Source organism: Rhinolophus hipposideros (genome assembly GCF_964194185.1).
Source record: "Rhinolophus hipposideros genome assembly, chromosome: 20".
NCBI classification, from domain to species: domain Eukaryota; kingdom Metazoa; phylum Chordata; class Mammalia; order Chiroptera; family Rhinolophidae; genus Rhinolophus; species Rhinolophus hipposideros.
In genome coordinates this window covers 32,796,616-32,821,423 of record NC_138066.1, presented here as the reverse complement: position 1 = coordinate 32,821,423, position 24,808 = coordinate 32,796,616, and the positions used below count along the sequence as shown (strand labels likewise).

The following is a 24,808-nucleotide window of genomic DNA, read 5'->3' as shown; positions in this document are numbered from 1 at the left end:
TAGTTTCCTATCCTTGATCACATTTTATCTGTGCTGTGACCTAGAAAGGCGAGATACTGGTTATAATCCCCATTTTATAGATAGGGATCCAAACTTGCTTGCTGTCCTCCAAGCGTGGGCTGCATTTTTCTATTTCTTTGCTTTTGTGCATGGTGTGTCACTCACCTAGAATGTCCTCACCCCAAACCTGCTTGTCAAAATCCTAATCTTCCTTGAGGGGCTTACCTAAGATTCTACTCACTTAACCCAAAGCTTTTCTTCACTTTCCTTACCAGTAGCATCTCGCCCTCTTTTGAACCCAAGAGCATTTTGTGTTGTTCCATCCATTTGGCAGTCACTTGTTTATTCATCTAAGCTCCATATTGGATTGGAACCCTTTGAGGGCAAAGGCTTGCCAAAGAAATGAAACCTACAACAGCAGTAATAAACACTATCATCTGTTAAACCCTTTCTTTGTGCAGTCTCTGTGCTAAGTACTTTATTCTCTCATTCAACGTGTGTCTACCTGGTATGATGTGCCTCCTCTATGGCAAGTACGGATTTAAGGACTAGACATTTTACATTATTTACATTAGGCTCACACACAAAAAGTGAAGTAGATGTTATTAGCCTCATTTTACAGATGAGGAAACAGATATAGAGCCGGGTTAATTAAGTAAATCATCCAAGGTCATGCATCGAAGAGGTGGTGAACCTGGAATTTGAACTCTACTATTCTGATTTCAGAACCCATGCGTGTCACCACTACGTGTCAAATAGTCTCCTCTCATCCCTGTCTTTTTTCCTGTACCCATCCCCAGCTCCTAACAGAGTGCCTTAATATATGGAAGGGCCTAATGATTATAGGACAAATGGAATTGAATGGAGACGCTGAAATCTAGAGAAATTGACATTCCGAAAGTCACAGGGTTTATTAGGATGAAAACTCTAGAATCTAGGTCTTACAATTCCCAGCTCAGGTTATTTTCCTCTAGGCTACCTGATTTAAGGTATTTAGAAGTAGGGAAACAAACTATTTATGAGCAGAGAATAAGGGTATGTAAGGGTGGTGGTAGAGCCTGTGGTGAAGAGGTCAAAGATATCCTTAGAAAATTCTTACACACACAAAAAAAGAAAATTCTTACAGCCTCGGAAGTACATACGCAAAATGCCTGAAAGTGAAACAGAAAGCAAGTTGTATGTATGATCTCAGTACTAGTCAGGCGTTTGCTTTTGCTGACTTGTCTAGAACAGAATGCTCCCTGGGTGAGAGTCCAGAAATCTCCAGTATTTCATAAAACCCTTTCTGAGCCTTATTCTATCCCATATCTCATCACAGGACCCCCACCATGGAAGACACAATAGAGGACCCCCCCACATCAGCTGTCTTGCTGGATCATTGTCATTTCTCTCAGATCATCTTTAACAATGTGGAGAAGTTCTATGTCCCTGGAGGGGATGTCACATGCTATTACACCCTCACCCAGCATTTCATTCCCCGTCGAAAGGATTGGATTGGCATCTTTAGAGTAAGTGGTCAACTTAGTGCCAAGTGACTGGGATCTAGAGGTGAATCTTCATTATCTGACCGTGCGATTGTCTATGTGTTCTGAACATTTTGCATATTATGTCTGGCCAATTATAAAATCCTAAACTGAGCTCCCTAGCACTTCCCCCTTCACCCACCAAACTGTGCTGTGGGACTCAAGTTTCACTTTCATTTGCAAGCGAAAATAAGATGGCAAATCATACAATCCCCAAGTTTGATTATGCCTTCAAAGGCCGAACATAATTTTTTTAATTATCCTATTTTGAAATATTTGTCTATGACTTGACTAGGATGAGTGGCCCCTTACATAATTTCTGTGACTTTAGACATCACTTTCTTAGTAGAGTGTTTCCTTTAATGTGAGTATTACAAATTTGAAAAGGACGTGGAGAAGTTATCTAGTTCAACATACTGCATCCAAGAAGTTTGTGAATAAGTGTGTCTTGCTTTTTTGTAAAGATTTCAAAGGATGGAAGGTTTATGAGGTCCCTCAATGACCTACTGTCTAATCACCTTCTCAGTTCAAGTACAGAAATGGTACCTTTTTATTATAGTCAACTTACTCTCTATCTCTGCTTCTCCCTCATCTGTGTCTGTCTCTCACTTCTCTCTCCCCGCCCCCCCCCCACACACACCATAATGACAAATCGTCCTATTTCCAGAGACAGGAGATAAAGGTCAAATTAAATAATTGATATTGTTGAGTGCCAACGTCAGTGACCTTTGTTTTGACACCTCAGTATGTCATGTGTTTATTTGCCAATGCTGTTCATCCTGAAATCAGACATTATTCTTGACTGTACTTTGAAGGAGCTGGTGCTTTTTCACATCTCTAATTGAGTTCCTTTTTCTTGTTTGGAATTCCAAGCTAATTAATAGAGCCATGGTAGCTGGTGTTTAGAGGTAGGGGTGGTAGACAACCAAAGAACACTGGCAGGTATTATGACAGCTTCTGAGACTGCAGGATAGTGAAACATTAGACCAAAAGATGTTCTAACACAGAAAACTGCCACACCACAGTGTTTTGTATTTTGGAAAGAAAAGGGTAGTTGTATTTTTCCTTTCCCATATGTAGCAAAATTGTCCAGTAGAACTTTCTATAATCAACACTGTCCAGTAGAACTTTCTACAGTGGAGCTATACCTTCACTGTCTAGTACAGTAACCTCTAGTCACATGTGGCTATTGAGACTTAAAATGTGGTTAGTATGAATAACAATATTTAAAATTTTTATTTATTTAAAAATATTTTTTATTAGTTTCAGGTATACAAAACAACATGGTGATTAGACATTTATATACTTCACAAAGTGATAACCCCAGTAAGTCTATTATCCATCTGACACTGTACATAGTTATTACAACATTATTGATTATATTCCTACATTATTATTAACTGTATTCCCTATGCTGTACTACACATCCCCGTGACTATTTTTTTAAATTATAGTTGACATTTCACATTATTATATATTAGTTTCAGGTGCACAGCATAGTGGTTAGACATTTATATAATTTATTAAGTGATTCCCCCGCTAAGTCTAGTACCCACATGACAATGACACTATACATAGCTTTTACAATATTATTGACTGTAGTCCCCATACTGTACTTTACATCCCCATGACTGTTTTGTGACTACCAATTTGAGCTTCCTGATCCCATCACCTTTCTTACTCAGCCCGCCCATCGAGTAACCATCAGTTTGTTCTCTGTGCCTATGAGTCTGTTTCTGTTTTGTGTGTCATTTATTTTGTCTAGATTCCACATATGAGTGAGATCATTTGGTATTTATCTTTCTCAGTCTGACTTATTTCACTTTGCATAATACCCCCAAGGTTCTAAATTTTATTTATTTTTAATTAATTTAAATGTAAATAGCCTGATGTGGCTAGTGGCTATCATATTGGACAGTGCAGGCATAGATAATAAAAGAAAAAGGAGGATTCAAAAATTACTTATTAGTCTTTGAAGTATAATCTGTAACTTTTTAAAAATTATGTTTCTGTTTTGCAAACACTGATTGTATTCCCCAAGCACTTAGCAACTTCCAGTGAGTACTTCACCATAAACCAAATGAAAATCTTATGCTTTATAAAAACAAATGTTGGAAAACATTTTAAAAAATGCATCTATACTTGAAATGCTTCATGCATTTCAGAGATATTACCATGCCTCAATAAAGAAATCATGGTTAATCCAAAGAATGGCCTCTAATGTTCATTGTCTGTAAAGATTGATTTAAACACCTATCCTGAAGCCTGAAAAAAAGTTTTAAGAGTAACAGAGAACACAAACTTTTTGAGAATATACAATGTGCTAGATGTTTGATGAAGTTGTGTGTGTGTGTGTGTGTGTGTGTGTTTTCTGATTTAATCCTCACAGCACAGCAGTCCCCTCAGGTAAGTAGTATCTCTTGAGCACAGATGAACATAATGAATATACTCAAGATGGTGACTTTCCCATGGTCTCCCAGTGAGTAAGTGGTGAAGCAGGTTTGTTGCACTCCCAAACCTCTCTGCTTTTCCGCCTCTATGTTGCTGAATTCCTTTGAACAACAAATGGTAAATTAGAGAGCTAAAAGTTGGCTGAAGTTTCGTGTCCTTCGTATGTCACTTCTAAAGCTCGCCCTGTCTGGAGTTCTTACAACATGGTCTTAATCTTATTCCATAAACTCCACATCAACCCTAATGCTGGTACTTCCTGGCACCAAGTAGGCGTTCAGGAAATGTGTCTGGATGTGCTGTATGTTACTTCTTCTCAATACAGCAAAAGCTACCACCCATGATGGAGCATAAAGTGGGTGGGACTCGGCTCTCCTTCCTTTATTGCATAGTTCTGTGCTCCATACTCTCTATTACCTGGGCACGTAAGTGTTTCCTAGGTTCTGGAGAGGGGAAATACTGGGCCCCGAGAGGCAGACTGGGACCAGGACTCCTTAGGTGGAGGAGCCAAGGACAGAAATTGCAGGTGGCTAGAAGTCGTTTCCTTGTTCCAAGGCAGCAGTAGTTCTTAGGCCTTTCCAGATGATATTTTGGTCACAGTGCATTAAGAAACTCCAGGATGTGAATGAAGACTCCATAAAATTCCTGCTTCCTGTACCACCGCAGGCTGCAGGGGCTCTGAGATGCTTACAGCAATGGGGTATGTATTAATGAGACACTAAAACATGCCCTCGTATGTCCTGATAAGCTTTCAGGGTAGCCTTTTCAACCCTGCTCTGATTCCTTCATATATAACAATGGAATTTATTTTTAGTTCTTTTTCTTCCCACTGGGCTCAGGTAGGGTCAAAATTTGACAATAAATGTAATTTTGCTTCTCATCTGCTCAGTGTTCTCCCCTTGAAGACACAATGGCTCTCTTTCTATTCTCTGATGTGCTCTTATCTTTCAGATATGATTTGAGCCATCTTTTACCCTTTTCACATTGAGTGAGAATATTTTCCACTTAGCCAGCGTCTACTCCAAGGCATACTTTATGGTATCCTTATATCTTATGACTTACTGCATTCAATACCTAGACGAGGCCTTAGGAATACCAGATTGTTATTATTTTTATCACCAAAAAACCTTCATGAAGCATGCATTAAAAAAAACACTATGGGCGGCCAGATGGCTCAGTTGGTTAGAGCGTGAGGGTTGCTAGTTCGATTCCCACGTGGGCCAGTGAGTTGCGCCCTACACAACTAGATTGAAGGACAATGACTTGGAGCTGATGGGCCCTGGAGAAACATACTGTTCCCCGATATTCCCCAATTTTAAAAAAATGTAAAAGGAAAACAAAATACTTTAAAAAAAAACAAAATACTAAAAGGAGGGCTGGCTGGTTAGAGCATGGTGCTGATAACACCAAGGTTGCCGGTTTGATTCCCGCATGGGCCACTGTGAGCTGAACCTTCCTTAAAAAAAAAAAAAAAAGAAAAGAAAAACACTAAGGGAAAGAAAACTATACAAACCGGACTCAGTTATCCGGTGCCTCATAATCTAAGAAGCTTCTTGCCCCTCTACCCCCGACACATTATTCAAAAAATGCATTTTTTAAAATGTAATAGTATGACCAGGCAAGTATAGGTGACCAGATTGAATTGGACACAGAAAAGGACAAACCAATGGAGCTGTCAGATCCAGAGTGCTTTCAGATGGAGAAGTTCCAAGAACACCATTGTAAGAGTAGCAGGATCGAGGTTCTCAATCCTATCACTTTTTCCCCCAGTCCCTCTCAGTTCTATGTCTGACTGGGAGATATAATTTCTGGAACCCTTGTCGTGCATGTTGAGCGGCCAGTTTTCATTTCCTTCTAAAGCAGATATTTTGAACTCTGTGTGTGCGCCAATTTTTAGTTGTATCAGACATTGTACCATATACAATTGTCATAAATCAAAAAACAAGATTTGATCCACAGTAGATCTTGTCATAATGAACTCATCCTATTGAATTTTCAACATACATAACAAGTAAGTGCATTTTGAGGAGACACAGCCCAAATAAGGATTTTCCACTGAGCACTTCCAGATGCTGAATGAGAGCCTCTTGTCATTACAGGTGGGATGGAAGACAACCCGTGAATATTACACCTTCATGTGGGTTAATTTGCCCACTGACCTAAAGAGCGAATCCACCAAACAACAGGAAGTACAATTTAAAGGTGAGAGAAATACTCGATCAAAGGTACTGAAGACAGTTAGCAGCCAAGACTAATTCATTCCCTTGAACTTGGGCTTTCTAGAGCAGATAAGACTTCCGGGCTTTTAGTTTTCTGAATAGACCTTATTTTAGATTACAAATCATTTTGTGTTTTCAGCTTATTACCTGCCCAAGGATGATGAGTATTACCAGTTCTGTTATGTGGATCAGGATGGTGTGGTCCGGGGAGCAAGTATTCCGTTCCAGTTCCACCCAGAAATTGAGGAGGACATCCTGGTTGTCACCACTCGGGTCCGTAAACATCTCACCTCCATCCCTTCCTGGCAGTAAGAGTAGCAATTCCAGGATAGGGCAGAATTTGAGTCAATAGGCTTTACTGAGTGTCTCTGACAGATACTGCTGAGAACTTACACAGCACCCACTCAAACCCACTCAGGAGTGACGTAGGGACATTTACAAGAATGACAGCAAGGAATTTCTCCTTTCTCTAAAGCTACTGTTCCTCAGTTGGCATTCAGTTATTCCCTTAACTTCTCCAGTCACTTAATTTTTGTCATCTCCACATCTTATCACCACAGTGAATTGATCAACTCCTCTGAGGAGAGACGTACCACATCTTCTTTGTATCTGTCGGTTCTGACCCAGAGCCTGTCATGCATGAGTATTCGATTCACTTACTCAGTTACTTATCGGGACACCTACTTTCCCTCCAGCATGATAGTAGGTACTGGGGACGCGGTGAAGAATCAATTAAAACCCTGTCGCTGCCCTCAAGGAGCAAAGTCCAGTAGGAGAGACAAACAGTACTAAGTTTTTGCAAGAAGAACCTACGTTCTTCTGTCGTTCTTCCTTTTCACTTTTTATGCCTTAATTTTGTTTCTTGGTTACGGCAGGCTCGGTGCTACAATCATACAGACATACTCTATTACCCCCTTCCCTCTATACTGAGGAACTGCTCCCATTTGGCATACACAGATGTCATTACAGTGACTGGGAATCATCCAGACCCTTGACTTCCCAAGCTGTAGGAATTTTCTGCTAGAGGAATTTGAATATGCACTGAGCTCTAGAGGGTCAAATACTAGTGTATGGAATGCTCTTTCGTAGGGTGAGGTGGAAGAGATTGAGCAGCACAACAGTGAGCTTTGCAAAGAAAACCAGGAGCTGAAAGACAGCTGTGTCAGCCTCCAGAAGCAGAACTCAGACATGCAGGCTGAGCTCCAAAAGAAGCAGGTATGGCTGCTGGTTAGGGGTGAACTTGGAGTGTGCAGACCAGAGTCGTCCTCTTATCCAGCACTATTTTCTGTTTTGCTTGTGATCTCCCTCCCTTATACTAATATCTTTGAATAGGCACAGTATTAAAAGTTTCACATGGATTACTTAAACTTCATGGTGAACCTTTGGAACAGGTAATATTAATAGCCCAAATTTAGAGACGAGTAACCTCTCCGAGGCTCAGAGAGATTAAGTAATCTCTTATACAGCTAATCAGTGATGGAGCCTGGATTCACACCCAGGCAGTCTGATGGCTTCTCCCCATTGCCTATTTATAATTTGAAATAATTTTCTTTGATTAGCTAGAACATGGACATCAAGAGAGAAGAGAGTATTAAATAAGGTGCTATGGGTTATCCAAACTCGTTGCTGCTTCTTTTTAATCATCCTTAAAAATCAGCAGGTGGTGAATGAGAGTTGATAATGCTAGGAGCTGAAATAGAGAGTTTTCTCTAAAGACTATAAACTAATTACACTGGGGTTATAACTTAGATGTTTCCAGAACACACAGACCTTGGCAATTACTACCTGTAAAGCCCTTGATCTACAGGTGAGAAAACTGAGGCGCAGAAGAGGGGCAGAGAGGTCTGTTTAGGGATCACACTGGGCTGGGACTCACTTCTCTTGACTTCCAGACAGTGCTCTGTTCTTTATACCTTGCTGTCAGACAAGTGCCTGTGATGTCCTCTGCCCTTGACTGGTATAAAAGTGTTCATGGGAGGTCCAGGCTGCAGACCTGGCCTGTCCGAGGCAGTGAAATAGCAAACAATGGTGGAATAGATATAACTCACAACTCGGCTGTCAAGAACCAACATCTGACCAGGAGCCCTACAGCCCAGCCCACCTGCCCGGTTCTAGCCAAGAAATCAAAGGGTCTGGGTTCTTGAGATAGCTCTCCTACATACTTGCTACCAGTTATTATAATGATGGCAAAAGCTAGTATTTATTCAGCACCTACTACGTGCCAGGCACTATGAGCACATAGCTTCACTTAATTCTTACAACAGCCCTGCAGCTCAGAGAAGTTAAGTGTCTTGCTCAATGTCACAGTTTGCGGCTTTGGAACGAGCTGGGATTTGAACTCAAGACGTGTGTGTGTGTGTGTATTTTTTACTTTTTTTTTGAACTCAGATATTTATGTTAAAGCCCAAGCCCAAAGGTTTTACAGCCAGGATCATACAGTGGTTAGGAACCAGGCTGTTTCTCCCACTTATTGTTTGATAAACAAGAAATTTCTTAACGTCTCTCATGAGCCTCAGTTTCCCTCCCTGTAAAAAGGGGATTGATAATACCTGTTTTTTCAAAGAGATACTAGTAGTACACCCATGTCCATAGCAGCATTTTTCTCAATGGCCAAAGTATGGAGGCAACCTTTGGTATCCAGTGACGGATAGATGGATAGACATAGCATAGTGTGGACATACAATGGAATATTGTTCAGCTTTAAAAGGGAAGGAAATTCTGACACAGGCTGTGACATGGATGAACCTTGAGGACATCCTGAGTAAAGTGGGTCAGACAGAGAGAGATAGATACCATATGATTCTATTTATATGAGGTACCTAGAGTAGTCAGCTTTGTAGAAAAAGAAAATAGAATGGTGATTGCCAGGAGCTGGGGGGAGGGAAAAATGGGGGGTTAGTGTTTAATAGGTATAAAGCTTCATGTCAGTTCTGTAAGATGAAAAGAGTTCCGTGGGTGGAGGTGGTGATGGTTGCACAACAATGTGAATGTACTTAATGCCACCGAACTGTGCACTTAAAAATGGTTAAGATGGTAAATGTTACGTTAATGTGTATTTTACTACAATTTTTTAAAAAGAAAAAAATGATTTAAAAATAGGCTATAAACTAAACAAGTTTAAATCGTGGCTCTAAAAGCAGGGAGTCGTTATTGACACACAAGGTTGGCTTCAGTGCAGAATGAAACTGGGAAAGAAACAACAAATGTTTAGGACCAATATGGTGGCCACTAGATATGTGAAATGTGGTGTATTGTGATGTGCTGTGAGCATAAAATATGTACCGGACTTTGAAGACTCAGTATGAAAACAATGTAATTTTGGATATATTGGGTTAAATATGCTATTGGTAAAATTGATTTTACATTTCTTTTTACTTTTTTAAATGTAAACTTTTTTAAATGGCTACTAACATTTTTTAATTACATATGTGGCTTTCTGAATTTATTGGAGAGCACTTTTCTAGGAGAAAAGCAACATTATGTTATCCACTGCAGTGTCTGGGGTGCCAAGAACAGTGCCTGGTGTGTAATAGGCACTCATTAAGTATTTGTTTAATGAATTAATGGTCAAATATATGCTCCAGTGGAAGAACAATTAAGGTAGATGTGTTTTTAATATGAAAAGAACATATTAAGCACATTTTAATGTAGAAATCCCTTTACTTGGATATTTCATTCACTGCTGTATCATGCTATGTCTGACATATAATATGTGCTCAATAAATATTTGTTGGCTGCCTGAGATACTAAACTGTCTTAGAAATGGTCTGTCCCTTTGACATTTCAATCTATAGGAGGAGCTAGAAACCCTAAAGAACATCAACAAGAAGTTGGAACAGAAGGTGAAAGAGCAAGAGGACAGTTGGGAGGCAGAGCTGCTTCAGTGAGCGTGATTCTTGGATGGGAGGACCTGCTGTGTTATAGACACCCTTAGATTTCTAGAGTTTGTTAGAAAACAGTCTTCCTATTATGACAATGATAGGTGTGATTCTCCCCTTTGAATCATGAGCCTTTGATTCTAGGTTAGCGAATTAGTGCCAGAATGGTAAGGAGAAATGACTGAATTCAAGTATTAATGTTAAGTATTGAATATACTTGCACTTTGAGGTCAGGAAACCAAAACAGGTTCGAAGAAAAGAATAGGGATTTTATTTATTTTTTATTTTTTTCCTTTTTTCCCCCAAAGATTTTATTGGGGAAGGGAAACAGGACTTTATTGGGGAACAGTGTGTACTTCCAGGACTTTTTTCCAAGTCAAGCTGTTGTCCTTTCAGTCTTAGTTGTGGAGGGTGCCATTCAGCTGCACGTTGTCCTTTCAGTCTTGCCGGTGCTAGTTCAGAGGGTACAGCCCACCATCCCTTGCGGGACTTGAGGAATTGAACTGGCAACCTTGTGGTTGAGCGCCCACTGGCCCATGTGGGAATCGAACTGGCAGCCTTCAGCCTGAGCCACCGGGCTGGCCCCAAGAATAATGGATTTTAGGGGTAGCCAGTTAGCTCAGTTGGTTAGAGTGTGATGCTAATAGCTCTAACCAACTGAGGTTGCCGGTTGAGTCCCTGCATGGGCCACTGTGAGCTGCACCCTCCTTAAAAAAAAATAATCATGGATTTTAAAAGACCTCTACCCTGTTTCCCCGAAAATAAAACCTAGCCAGACAATCAGCTCTAATGCGTCTTTTAGAGCAAAAATTAATATAAGACCCGGTATTATATTATATTTATTATATTATATATTAGACCCAGTCTTATTTTTCTATAAGACTGGGTCTTGTATTAATTTTTGCTCCAAAAGACACATCAGAGCTGATTGTCCGGCTAGGTCTTATTTTCAGGGAAATACGGTAAAGGCTTAGCGCTAAGGCAGCCTTCCATCATTGAAGGCCTAGGGGAGCCGACCTTGCATCAACATATATTTAACATAATCATCTCCACCTCCACAGACTGAGAGTACAAAACCAGAAGATATCCTCAGAAAATGAGCAGATGGAAGTCAGAGTGGATGAGCTTCAGGTAGGTGATGCCAAACCTTTGCGCAAGCATGTTTTCTTAGCCTTGCCACCACTCCTCTGTCGTGGCCCAGGAAGATGCATTTCGTTGTAATGAGTGCCTAATGGTGTACCTTTCAAAGCATGAGGCTAAAGTTTCAGAGTGTGTGTTTTCTGTTCTTGACCCCCACACACACCTTTTTTTTTAAAGTAGTCACAATCCACGAGGAACTGAACGACTTGTTCACTTTTATATTTATCATGAGCTCAGGTGGATGACTGTCATCTATACCAATGGTTTTCAAACTTCTTTCTTTTAGCTACAAAATTTTTTCAATCAAAATCTTACTCAAAAGCCTGGAATGTAAAGCAGAGAGCAGAACCGCTCTCTTTCTAGGAAGCTGTGTTTTAAAGAAGGGCTTTAAAGAGTGGTTTGTCGAAGTTTATTCAGTTGAGTCTTGGATTCTTAGGGTATAAGATAGAGCTGTAAAGGGAAGAAGTTCTAAAGGATATTTGGCAGTTGGGAGTTGCTAGGGAACATACATCTCTTTATGTTACTGTATATTTAAAAGCATTATTCCTGGTTAGCTTTCCTTCTTTATATCTTGATTGTATTCACTATTTTTGCTTTAGGCCCAGCTGACAACTCAAGAGAAAGAAATAGAGAAGCTTGTTCAGGGAAATCAAGATAAGACACAGCAGTTGGAACATCTGAAAAAAGAGAATGACCGGCTCTTTCTCAGTTTAACTGAACAGGTAGAGAGTCCTGGAAGGAAATAACATTTTTAGGTATTTAAAGAGATTATATATATATTGTTCTCTCTTTATCATATCACTCTGGGAAGGGTCCTAGAGGAAGCCATCTGAAATGAGGTATTTCATGGCTTTTCTTAGAAATTAATAAGAGAACACTTGCTTCTTTTCTGTATCCTACTTGCTCATTAGCTCAGCAGGCCCTTCCCCAGTGCATGTATGCATGTTTCCAGCAATGGTACTGAAATGTGTTTTCGTGCAGAAGGAGTACCAGAGGACGCTCGAGCAGACAGTGGAAGAGTTGAAGCAGAAAGAAGCTTCTGCAACGGAGAAACAGCAGGCGTTAATGGTATGTCTGTCTTTGGATAACTATGTGGGAGAGAGCCTACAGAAAAAAAGGGGGATAAGGGTCTATTTTCAAGTGATGGAAAGGAGAAATAAGACATATTAGGCTAGCACTTACCTCTGGACTTTTTATACTCTACCCAAAGGACAGAGAATCTGCCATGTAAGAATGTTTTGGAGAGATGGGCATTTCTGATGTGTGATGGGTAATAAAGAATATTGGAAGTTAAACTTCATGACAAGTTATAGTAAACAGAGCTTTGGGCTAGGAATCACACAAAATAACCCTATCCCTTCCTTTTTTTTTTTTTTTTTAAAGGAAATTCTTTTATTTTTTTTTAAACTTTATTTAAGTGTGTTTTCCCAGGACCCCTCAGCTCCAAGTCAAGTAGTTATTTCAATCTAGTAGTGGAGGGCGCAGCTCACAGTGGCCCAAGTGGAGATTGAACCGGCAACCTTGTTAAGAACACAGCTCTCTAACCACCTGAGCTAACCGGCTGCCCCCATCTCCTTCTTAAAGAGTTATTGTGCAAGTTGACAAATTAATGATTATAGAGTTGAGCTCTATGATAAGAAAATATTACAGCAGTCAAAACAAATTTTGTTTCAATATAATATTAGAAATTATCATGGTAAATTATTCTGAGCTATAGTAAGATGGTAATTAAAGTTTAATTGACTAATAATTGCCTATAATATAGTGTTAGAAAAGAGGCCTTATGGTGATGACAGCTACCTCCATGTGGCAGGTACCGTGTTTCCCCGAAAATAAGACCTAACCGGAAAATAAGCCCTAACATGATTTTTTAGGATGACATCCCCTGAACGTAGGCCCTAATGCGTCTTTTGGAGCAAAAATTAATATAAGACCTGGTCTCATTTTCGGGGAAACACGGTATGGTTTTGTGGAGTATTTTTCAAGACCTAGGGGCTCCCCAGTGGTCTGAAAGCAATTCTTTATTTCTCATGCATCCAAAAGGCCCCTAACTATGAGTACCGTGTCTTATACTTCAGGAGCCTAGGAACAAGAAAACAGCAGTGAAGGAGCAGTTAGTACAAGAGGTGGAACGCCTAAAGGCAAAGGTAGAGGCCGGGAGAGCCTGTTTCTTAGAGAAGTACAAAGAGTGTCAGCGGCTCCACAAGCAGATCAGGCAATTCAGGGCTGCTGCGCTGATAGGTGACAGAGATAAGGGGCCCAGGAAGCCAGGGGTGTGAAGGTTTGTGGTTCTTAATGAAGCCCAGAGGATCATACACCCTTGTTAAGGAGAGAAATTTATCTTTCTGCTAAAAAGAGGAGGGATGGAGTGTGTGGCCAGAAACCAGCCTGGGAATCTCCGGAAACAGGCCCCAGCTCAGCCATGGGTCTCAGAAGGTTTTGTAACCATTGAGCAGGCTTCTGTGCAGACTCAGATAGCCCTTATTTCTGCCTTTTGAGGAAGTGAAGCAGGACCAGAAGAGCCAACAGGAGCCAATGGGGATGGGGAGCCAGGAACCTGCAGTTAGCACTGTTACGGGGTAGCCCCTCTCTCATTACTACCTCAGGGTTGGCTAAAAGTGCACAGCAGTTTGGGCACCAGCATTCAAATAAAAAATCTTGAAAAAAACCCCACTACTGGCAGGATTAGCTTAAAGTGTTTTTGTGAGGTATCTGCACATGTATGTAGGTAGGTAGGAGATGGGAAGCATTGAAGCATGCCTAGGGGTTTGGGGTCCATGAAACTCATCAGGTCAACCCATCATACTGGGAAGCCCAAGACTCCAGTGTGGGTTCCCGGTAGCCTTGGATAAATGCCTTCCAGGGTTCCTTCCTCAGTGTAACTTGAATCTACATGCCCTTCCTCACACTGCGAGGGAGTCACGCCAATCTGACTCTTAAGTGCTTCATGCTACATTGATTGAGATGTTTATTCAAGACAGAAATGACTCTTTCTATGGTTGGGTGGGATTAAACCAGGTTCCATTTTCCCCTGATTTTGATAAGTCAGTCTTGAGGTTTTCCCCAAGCTTACTGTTTCTCTCTCTGGTCACTTATACTCCCAGCAAAACCAAAAGAAACCCGCATCTCAATGCCAGCCCAGGCCTTTAGGCATTTAAAGTCTCTTTTCTGTTAGTCAGTGTCCCCTCCACAGAAACACTCGTCCCTACCCCAGTTCCCTTCTTCCCCACCTCAGTCCGACCACTTTGGAAAGCTAGAGCCTCTGTGATCTCCTTGTTCTACAACCCCCACCCCCAATCCAGATTACCCTATGTGATCCAAATCCTGATTTTCTTTTTTTTATTATTGACAGGACCAGAACTTGGACCTGTCAAGAAGACTGAGTGAGAACAAGATTATATACGATGTTCTGCAGAGAGAGAAAGAGAGCATTGAAAGAGAAAATGATGTAAGTGTGTAAAAGAGGGTAGAAAACCCCAGGGGTTTAAGGGGAAGGAGCAGGGCGACCCAAAGATGTGGTGATAAAATAAAAAGTTAAATAAAAGAACCCCTTCCTAGACAGTGGGGGAGACAGTTGCTTCTAAACCGAGTAAATTTAATCAGTTTTCCTAATCTACCACAAAACCCTCTCTTTGTTCTATGACAAACTTGTTTGCCATAGCAATAGTCAACTTGAAAGGAAGAGCCTTGGTGGAGATCTAACTTAACTATTTTTGGCTTTAACTTCACCATTATTGTAAGTATTGTCTTTGGAGTGTTAACGTCTTACGTCACTTTTATGCTAGCTGAGGAACCCATTTCCTTCAGCACAACTTTTTCCTCTTTTCTGCTGCCAAACCAGGAGCAGGAGTGGTCTGTACCAGTGGTCTACCCATGGTAGGCCCCTAATAAACGCTGTGCATTCATTCATTCATCCAACCAGTATTTGTTTTCTGTTGTGTATTAAACACAGGTTGTTATTTGATTGATTGATTGATCGATTGATTGAGGATGATGGCAGCAAATGAAGTGGCTGCCCTTGAAGCCACTCTCATTTTCTTACAGGGCATCAAAGCATGGGTGTCCTCGTATTCAGGTTACTCCCAGATCTACCTCTCTGGCAGTTCTCCACCTCTGCTCTCTCTCTGACCATTCTGGGCCACACCTCCAAGCTATCATTTCTACTTTTCATTTCATTATTTATGCCAGTGTGTTTCAGTATTGAGGAAGGCATTTGTTGTCTATTTCTGGCCCTGTCATTGTCAACCTTTTAATTTAAATAAGCACCTATATCTTGACTTTGAAATCCCTGTTTTCCTGGGATAGTCTGATGGGGCTGGGCAGGGGTGGGGAGGAAGTGCGCACACAAATTACAACAAGAAGGAAAAGATCTGATATTAGAAAGTTTTATTAAGAACTATAATAAAGCCCTCTTAAGATGTAATGGGCCGTTTACTAATTTTCTGTTTTCTAAGAATTTTAAATGCTGTCTGCCTCCGTTGTAGCTTATTCTCTCTCTCCCTCCCTCCCTCTCTTCCTTCTTTTAACTGTCTCTGTTGGTATATTTGATGGGATAAAACATAAGGAAGGGAAAATTACATCGGATGAATATTCACGTTATATAAAAAAAATTGTTCTAGGAAAGAGACTAAAAAAAGCATTTTGCTTTCAATAATGTAAAACAGTTTCCATCTTAATATAGCTCCTATCACCCTCATATTATAGCCACATAACTCTTGTACCCCCTTCAGTTGGTGTGTATTTAGAGATTTAAAATTCTATTTTGCATTAATCTAAACAAAATTCAGTATGTATTTAAATTCAGATGTCAAGAACTCAAATCTTTGGGGCATGGAGGCTACTGCTTGCCCTTTTGAAAATCAAAAGGTTTATCATTTCCTGGGTTTCTCCGCATTATTAATTAAGAACAGCCTGTAATCGGGCATCCCCTAACCAGTTCCTTGGGGGTCATTCTCTGTTGTTGTCTTTCAACACGTCTTTATAAATATTCTCTCCTTAGCTTTTGAAGAGGGAGAACGGCAGATTGATGAGTTACATGGATCTCGATTTTGACTCTTTGCCATATCAAGTGCCTACTGCAGATCAAGGAGGCCCAGGACAAAACCCAGGACTCGTCTATGGAAACCCATATTCTGGTAAGACAGTTTTGCCATTCGAGCTGAAATGCCCCTGGCTGCATCTCTTCCCCCCACGCAATATTTTTTGTATCTGAGATGCTAATTAAGAACAGTCTCATTGTTAAGACTTGCTGGGCGGACGCTGAGGACCCAATAGAAAGATTGCCAGGCAAGAAGTGTTAATTGAGAAATAAATCTGAATCTAGAAGACGCAAATCAGATCATTCGCCTAGAGGCAGCATACACAAATTGAGTCCCGTGGCTATATTCCAAATATATAAATCAGAGAAATGTGTCTAAGTGGAAGATAAACACATCCAAAGCTGAGGAAGCTAATTAAGGTTTGGAAATGGAAGCACAAGAGATGGGTAATGCTGCCTGAGAATGGGCAGTGGCAGTGGCCACCTGATGGCCTGACCAAGGGTAGGAGAATGCTTCATAGAGACCCCCGCTCAGGCAACGTCCCCCCCTCTCGTCGCTCAAGGACCGGGGAACAGATGTCCTTGCCAAACAGGGAAGTTTCCTCTTTTATCTCCCAAAGCAATATGATACCTCATTCGTTTTTAGACAGTTGAAAGCAATCATGTTCTCTCAAGAGTCACAATCAGATCTCCACAGCAGGCAGGGGTACAAGTTTATTTTTTTCTTTAAAAAGATGTTTAAGCATTTAATTTGAAAAAATAACTGCATGGATTTAATCTTAAAATCTATTCTTAGACGGTCTCCTTGTTAAATCATTACTATTTGTATTAAAATCTCATTTTCCACACATTGAAAATAGGTTTATTATTTTCTTCTGACAACATAACATATACGTAATATAGTTCATTATTTTTTTCATTTTTTTCCCTTATCATTGACCTAGACACCCTCCATCAGAAATAAATGGTTTATATGAGAGATAAAGAGTCAGAGGCAGTGGGGAGAAAGGGAACAATGGGCGTTACAGAAAACAACTGCTATAACAACAATTAGAGAATACAGGGATATGTTTTCATGGAATAAAACCTTTTTTATTACCCTCAGGTATCCAAGAAAGTTCTGCCCCCAGCCTGGTAAGTATTTTGAATCATGAGACAGACCACATCAAACCCTTGAGAAAATTTCCCTTACTGCTCCAATTCATAGGAGAACCATAGGGAAACGGGTTCATTTTGATAACTCCAGAAGTCAGCTGGGTCAGTTTGTTCAGCGCCCAAAGCTGAGTGAGCCTTTTGAGGTGGGGAGAAGAAATCACAGTTCCTCCATCAGCATTCCGCTCAAGAACTCCACTGTGAGTTGAGTTTGGTGGCAGGACTAGGGAGGAAATGTGAGCCAGGCAGCTAGCCAAACAAGGTATGTCCAGTGCCCCTTCCAGGCTAGAAGCTATTTAACTGCTTCAGTGACATTAGGTCCTTTCAGTCCTGGGGTTAGAGAAATCCGCAGTGAGTATCTCCAAATGTGAATTTGTTCGTTCATTCTCTGTCTTGAGCACTTACCATGTGCCAAGTATTATGCTAGGTGCTAAGGATATAGTGGAAACTAAGATAGATGTGGTCTCCTTTTTACTGACCCCTTTGTTCTTCCTCTCAGCTCTCCATCAAGAAATGCCCCACCTGCACATCAGACTTTGCTGATGACATGTGTGATCACACCTTGGAGGAGCAGCACATCCAGACCCTTTATTTGAATTGTCCAATTTGTGACAAGAGCTTCTCAGCAAAAGAAAAGCAAATCTTTGAAGACCATGTGTTCTGCCACACTCTATAAGTGTCCTAGCCTCTTGGATCTAGACTGTACATAGATTTTATATAATAGGACCTATAGCTTTTACTATGAGTGTGACTCAAGATCCTGCCTAACATGAAATTATTAGGGATGTTTTCAGTCCTGCTGCCCTAAAGATAGAGTTATTTCGATTATCTGAAGGATCGTGTTAAGGGCTATTACTTCTATCCATGTAGGTTACCATCTTTTAAAGCACAGAACTCTCACTTATGGTGCCCATTCTCCCAAGGGCCTCCCGTACAGGGGCCCGGGGACAGAACTGGCTGTTCACAACAGGCCTGACTCAATTACTAAGTGATTAGTTTTCCAAGTTGTCCCACAGCCACTAAAGGCAGTGTATTTGTACTCAGTCCTCAGTCCTAACCCTGGGGCTGGAGATTGACCAGAGGTTGAGAATTTCTTCTTCTTCTTCCTCAGGCCTATCTCCAACTAATTGCATTAGACTAACCAAAATATGGCATGGCAGAGAACTCAGGCATCCAATTTGGATACCAAAGGTTTCTTTTCTTGATTTCTCATTTTCCAATAGAAGCACCTTATTCCCGAATCATGGGCATGAAATATTACTTCAATCACAGAAAGCCTTTCTCTCTGGATACCTCTGATTGGCATTTTCTACTTTGATATTTCCTATGCACCTAATTGTTATTGTCGTAAGTCCTTTCTTAATGGTTGTTAGGCGTTGTTAGAAACTGTATGGGTTTGCAACTTTCTGAGCAGGTGAGTTTGAATATAGATATGACAGAATAATGAGAACTAACATTAATCTCTTTAATACTAAAAATAAACTAGTCCTCTGTTTCACGGACTTTGGTAATTTAACATAAACCTTGAGTTTATGGCGTTTTATTTTTAAGCTTATGGAAAAGTATAATCAAAAGAATTGTGGGAATTGTGGACCCCACCAATGATTTCTCTTCACCTGTTGTTACTAGTCAACAGACAAGTGTCATGGCAGTTATCTTGAGGTGAAAAGGGAGGTGATGAAGCATTAGTATGAGAAATCTGGAGCCCTGACTTCTTGCTGTAACTTTCCACGCATTTTTTGAAAGGGGCAGTGTGGATTTTGGCTCCTTTCATGAACTAAATTCAATTCCCTCCACCCAGATTTTCCTAATTGAACAGTAAGAAAACAGTTCCATTTTCTCTCCCCCCAGGGACTGAACAAATGGAAATGACTCCCAGGCAGTTAACCAGCTGGTCACTGTAGAGACTTCTACAAAAACTTCTGAATGATGTTCACATGATGTCATGGATAAGGTTGAGCCCACTATGGCCACATTCCTTCTGGGGTTTTCCCTAATGTGATCGGAGCCATGCCTTAAACTAACTGTATTGTCCTAGTCACAGCTCCTTGCCTTTATTTCTCCTCTGATAAAAGGAAGATGAAATGATACTACCACTCCTCCTGTATCATCATTTCAATAAGATGTCTGTTGGCCTCATAAGCCTTTTGCCCCATAAGAATCAGATGTGGCATTAAGACTAACTCTAGAATAGAAATATAATGGGAAGATGGTAATGCAGTTTTTCTGGCAGATACCCTGCCTCCCTGCAAAATTTCTGTTGCTCCCCAGATAGTTCCAGCGAAGAATTGCAATTTCACTTATTTTGTACTAGTCAGCTTTTAATTAAGCACATGAATGGAGACGAGCAGTGGTGCACATAATCCAAATCAGTGAATATCATTTTCTGGTGAATTACCCACCCTTTTGCCCCTGCCACCCTGAGGGTTACCATGATTGTCAACAGCAGCAGGAGCCCTTCCACAGGCTTGGTAAAAAAAACAGTTGAGGTGTTAATGATCCTTTTTGCTGGATGTAAAACAAAGCATCTTTAACCACTGTTCATTATCCCCAGATGCTCTTACCAAGGCTTTGAAGGGGAAATTATGCTCCAGGCAGCTACTAGTGGTAAAGGAAACAATCATTCTTATATAATCCACTCCTCACCCCAGCCTTTTCCCTCTACACCTCTCATACCCACATGTTTTATAGCTGTAAAATACCTGCAAAAAAAAAAAAAAGAAAAAAGCGGGAAGTATGGGAGCAAAATCGTATTTATATCTAAATTAAATTTTAGAATCTTTACTTCTGATGGCCACAAGTTTTCCTTCCTAACTCATTTTCTCTTGGTCTAATATTAAAATGTTTTTGCATCACCTTAGCACACTTACTTTATGGGCAGTGGGATAAAGTCACCCTAGCACATTTGAGTGTGAGTGGGGAAGGAAAGCTAACCTAAAATCAGAAGAGGGAGTCGGCAAGATATTCGGTAAACCTACATCCCTTAGGACACCTGTAGCTTCAACCCTTTTCCCTGTTCTTGCTAAAAATTGGGATGAAATGAAACTGCCTAATGTCTAAACATCATTCTCCTATGATTCGAGTAATTTTCTACAGTGGCAGTGGATTATACTGAGCTAAGCGTACCCTAACCTGGTCTCCTAGCAACAAATGCTAATGAGTTGATAAACTGGGGATAAGAGAAGCAGTCCATTACTAGGAAAAAAGCAAAATGGATTTACATAGAGATCAAACCCAAAGAGATACCTAATGTCCCTGAGTTAACCAACAATGGGCTACACACTCAGGGAAGTCACACTAACCCCCAGTGCTCTCCTTAGTTGATCTTATATAAATATTGAAAAAAATGTCTTTACATGCATGTTGTGTCTTATAGTTTAAAATGTATCTCATGTTTTTATAGATTAATAAGTTGAAACAAATAACTTGCTAAAATTGGAAAAAACCTAAATGTCCATCAGTTGATGAATAGGTAAATAAAATATGGTATATCCATTCAATATTATTTGGCAAAATTAAATGGTAATAAAAAGGAATGAAGTACTAATATATATCACAACATGAATGAACCTTGAAAACATGCTAAGTGAAAGAAGCCAGTTACAAAAGGCCACATACTGTATTATTCCATTTATATGAAATGCCAGAACAGGCAGATGTATTCTATAGAAACAAAATAGATGAGTGTTTTCCTAGGGCTGGGGGTTGGGAGAAATGGAGAGCGACTGCTAGTGGGTATGGAGTTTCTTTTGGGCATAAGGAAAATGTTCTAAAAAGTATTATGGAGATGGTTGCACAACTCTGAATGTACTAAAAACCATCGAATTATACTCTTGAAATGGCTGAATTGTATGCTGTGTGAATTCTATCTCAAGATGTTATATTTTTAAAGGTTTAAAAAAATAACTTGCTAAGGTCATACATTGGCTCAGGGTAGGGTATCTTAAATATAGATAGTACGGAGCCAGTTCAACACTGTTGAATTTGTTTGGCATACACTTATTTCAGTACAACCCACTGCCATAACAGTGTTGGGTTCTCCCCCTATTTGGGGCTGCAGACAGCAGCTTCGTTGTAATTAACGGGGTCAGGACAATTAATGGTGACCCACCGCTTGGCCAGCAGCATTAGTGGTGTCTGGGAATATCTATTCTGTGGAGATGAATGTACCCAATAAAGGTGGGGGAAAGAATCACCAGCCCACAAATCCCGGGTAATCATGTTTAAGGGATCCGGCCTTCTCTGCCTAATGTTATTCCTTTCTCGCTGTGGAAACAAAGCGTACGATGCTCCAGGGGACTAAGTCTATTATTTACTCAGTTGATCAACGTTCATTGAGCGCCCACAGTGTGCAGAACTAGTAGACAGCCCGGATTACAAAAATAGACAAGTCCTTCCCTTGAGGAATCTACAAGATTAATGAAGACATTCTCTCTGCCCTTAGGGAACTCTCAAACTGCTAGGGGAGAGAGTCTCAGGTTTCAGGGGTCTCCTAATCTGATGGGGAAAAGAGATAGCCACTCACCAAAGCAATTTAAGGACACAAAGATAAGGGATGGTGTGCCGGGGACCCTGCTCGCTGTGCCATTTGTTGTGCAGGGCGTCCAGCGGGGTCTCAGCTCCCGTTCCCCACATAAGAACGCAGGACATGGTGAGGCCAAAAAGGAACACCCATGGAGCCATAAGTAGGGGAGTCAAACCAATATATTCTCACCGGCGGCATCCGCCTCTCTGCAATCCGCTCTTGCTAGTCCCCATTTTTTTCTGCTAGCGTAGCCACAGCAGTTATATTAGTGGCCAATGGCTTACGGGTTACAGCTGATGGCCAACTAGCCACAGCTGATGGCCATTTGATCACAGTTAATGGCCATTTACTACCCGAGCCAGCACCTTTCTATGTGAGGCCGAGAGCCTGAAAACCACTTTTTGGGGCTTTGTCCCCACAGATGGCATCCTGCAAATTGAGGACAGAAGCGTTGTGGGACCTGAGTGTTAATTAAGGTGTGATCAAAGTCCGAGTAAGTGATGTCAGATAAGGGTGTGCTTTGGAAGAGGTTGGGGGACAGAAATGGCAGACAAAATAGGGAGGGTAGCCTGAAGGTGTCCACAAAGGGGGAAGGAGAAGTGAAGGCAGAGAAGCTGGCCCAGAATGCGAAGTACTTCTAAGCAAAAGTAATAGCATATTCACAAAAAGAAACCAGTTTCTGTCCTGAAAGGCACTACAGTCTAGTTGAATCCCATCTAACAAGCTCATTTGAGCTCGGAAGGGAAAGGATTCGGGATGGGGAATGGATGGTGCTTGTAAGGCTATAGGAGCATCTCAGAACCCCACTGGGGTCTGGAGCTGTAGGTAACACAGAGATATCCTCCCTTGCCATCTCTCACCCTGCTTTTCAGCCTTTTCTTCAACACTTCTCTTTCACTCTAGGCTGACTCTGCCTCATGGACCACATGATATAAAATGATTGCTACCTATAGCTCTGTGGGTTTTTTTGTTTGTTTTATTGTTTTTTAAAGCTACTCTGTTGGGGGGGGCTGGTTAGCTCAGTTGGTTAGAGCGTGGTGCTAATCACACCAAGGTTGCCGGATCTATCCCCATATCGGCCACTGTGAGCTGCGCCCTCCTTAAAACAAAAAAAAATGCTACTCTGTTAAAACAATATACACCTGGCTGTTCTTAACTTGCTTGAGAATGTGGAGGGTTGGGCGGTGGGAGAGGGAGACACCAAAAAAGAATAGGTGTGAGCTGAGCATACCACAAATAATTGCAATAATATGTACCAAATGCGGGAGGTGGGAAGATGGGATTTCAATCTTATATTAAAAGATGAGTGGCTCGTGGGTGGGGAAAAATTAAGGAGGACTCAGGAAAAAGGCTGAAATGAAATACTACTCAGCAATCTGATACATGTAGTTACTTGACTGAAATCTCCAGAAAATTATCCTAAATTTGAAAAGCACTTTAAATTGCATACTATGTATTGTGTTTATCTAACACTCTTGAAATTTTAAAATTATAGAAATGGAGACTAGATTAGTGATTGCCAGCAGTTAGGTCAAGGCAAGGGGAGGGAAGGATGATATAAAGGGTTATGCAAGAAGTCCTTGTGATAGAACTGCAGCTTGACTATTTCTGGTGAATACACAAACCTACGCATGGATAACATTACCTGGAACTAAATACACATGTGAATGAGAACCACATGTGAATAGAAAATCTGAATAAGATGGATAGATTGTACCAATGTCAATATCCTGGTTGTGATATTTTACTAAAGTTTTGCAAGATGTTGGGGGAAACTGCAAAAAGGGATCTTTCCATAGTATTTCTTATAGCTGCATATGAGTTTACAATTACCTCAAAATTAAAAGTTTCAAAAACAACAACAGGAGCTTCAAAAGAGCATGTCGAAATGAGGTGATTGCCACCATTCATGTGATAAGAGCATAATGTTCCCAGTGGGACTTAGTGACATAGCCAGTCTGGGAAGGGCCTTGTGTACCGTTCTGGGGAATAGTCTGGACTTGGCCCTATGATGGGCAAGAGAGAGCTTTTGAAAGTTTTTAACAGGGGCGTGAAGTAATCAGATTTGTATCCTAGAATGAATGATTCCTGTGGTTCTAGGTTGTAGAAGCACTGTGGAGAATTAGCTGGGTCCCTTGTGTTGAATTCAGTGATCCCTGCCTACTCTTCAGGCAGCCCCATCTAGTCCCTGCCTGTCACCCTATGCTTTGCTAATTAAATGGTCAACTTCCTGGCATCTGCCAGTGGGTCCAGAACATGTGCTTCCTGACTGCTGCTTCCTGTTGTCAGCTTGTGGGAGCCCTAGGGACACACCTTCATTTGAACAGCATTTCCAAATAGATGGGGGAAAGAAAACCAATGCAAAAATGTGACAAAATATACTGCAAAAAGGAACTGGAAGTTGTTTCCAAGATTTGTGCTTTAACTTCCTGCCATTGGCTGGAAAAGGCATTTTCCGATTGCGTTTGTTTGGAATTATGCCTGTCTTGTTCCTCTAATCAGCTCCCAAGAACAGGGACAGACTGTGTTCTCTGTCCCTCCTCATTGCAAATCTCTGACCCCAGGAGTCATCATTTATTATTTAAATCCAACATACACTGAGTGTTTATTGTCATGTAAGTGCTGTTGTCATCCCTCCCTTTGTCAAGGGAGTCAAGGCTCAGTGAGGATGAGGACTTGGTGAAGCTTGCAGTCCCAGGAGGCCAGGCTGGACCAGGGTTTAAGTTTGTAATAACACTGTACTGTTGGGAAACAGCAAATCCTGCTGTGGGGGAATGGGAGGGGTGGGTGTGGAGCCTAAGGCTAACTTCCTCTCTCCCAGCCATTTTGTCCTGTCTGCAATAAAGTTCATAGTCCAGGAAATTCCCTGCAAGTGACAACAACTC

At 41.0% G+C, this 24,808-nt stretch overlaps 1 protein-coding gene across 8 annotated transcripts in view; it reads left to right on the top strand.

Moving 5' to 3' along the window:
* CALCOCO2 (calcium binding and coiled-coil domain 2) overlaps window positions 1–21,242 on the top strand; it is a 33,663-nt gene extending 12,421 nt beyond the window's left edge. For 4 of the 8 annotated variants that reach the window (XM_081028658.1, XM_081028662.1, XM_081028660.1 and 1 more), the window contains 12 exons: window positions 1,319–1,508; window positions 6,071–6,173; window positions 6,330–6,463; window positions 7,280–7,405; window positions 9,985–10,073; window positions 11,130–11,199; window positions 11,808–11,930; window positions 12,190–12,276; window positions 14,561–14,656; window positions 16,208–16,343; window positions 17,352–17,380; window positions 17,898–21,242. In XM_081028658.1, coding sequence (XP_080884784.1) covers window positions 1,319–1,508; window positions 6,071–6,173; window positions 6,330–6,463; window positions 7,280–7,405; window positions 9,985–10,073; window positions 11,130–11,199; window positions 11,808–11,930; window positions 12,190–12,276; window positions 14,561–14,656; window positions 16,208–16,343; window positions 17,352–17,380; window positions 17,898–18,074 — 1,360 coding nt within the window. In that variant the 3' untranslated portion in view covers window positions 18,075–21,242. The remainder of the gene's footprint in view (window positions 1–1,318; window positions 1,509–6,070; window positions 6,174–6,329; window positions 6,464–7,279; window positions 7,406–9,984; window positions 10,074–11,129; window positions 11,200–11,807; window positions 11,931–12,189; window positions 12,277–14,560; window positions 14,657–16,207; window positions 16,344–17,351; window positions 17,381–17,897) is intronic. The other 4 variants (XM_081028665.1, XM_081028664.1, XM_081028659.1 and 1 more) reach the window with 2 other exon arrangements.
* Window positions 21,243–24,808: the final 3,566 nt, after the last annotated feature.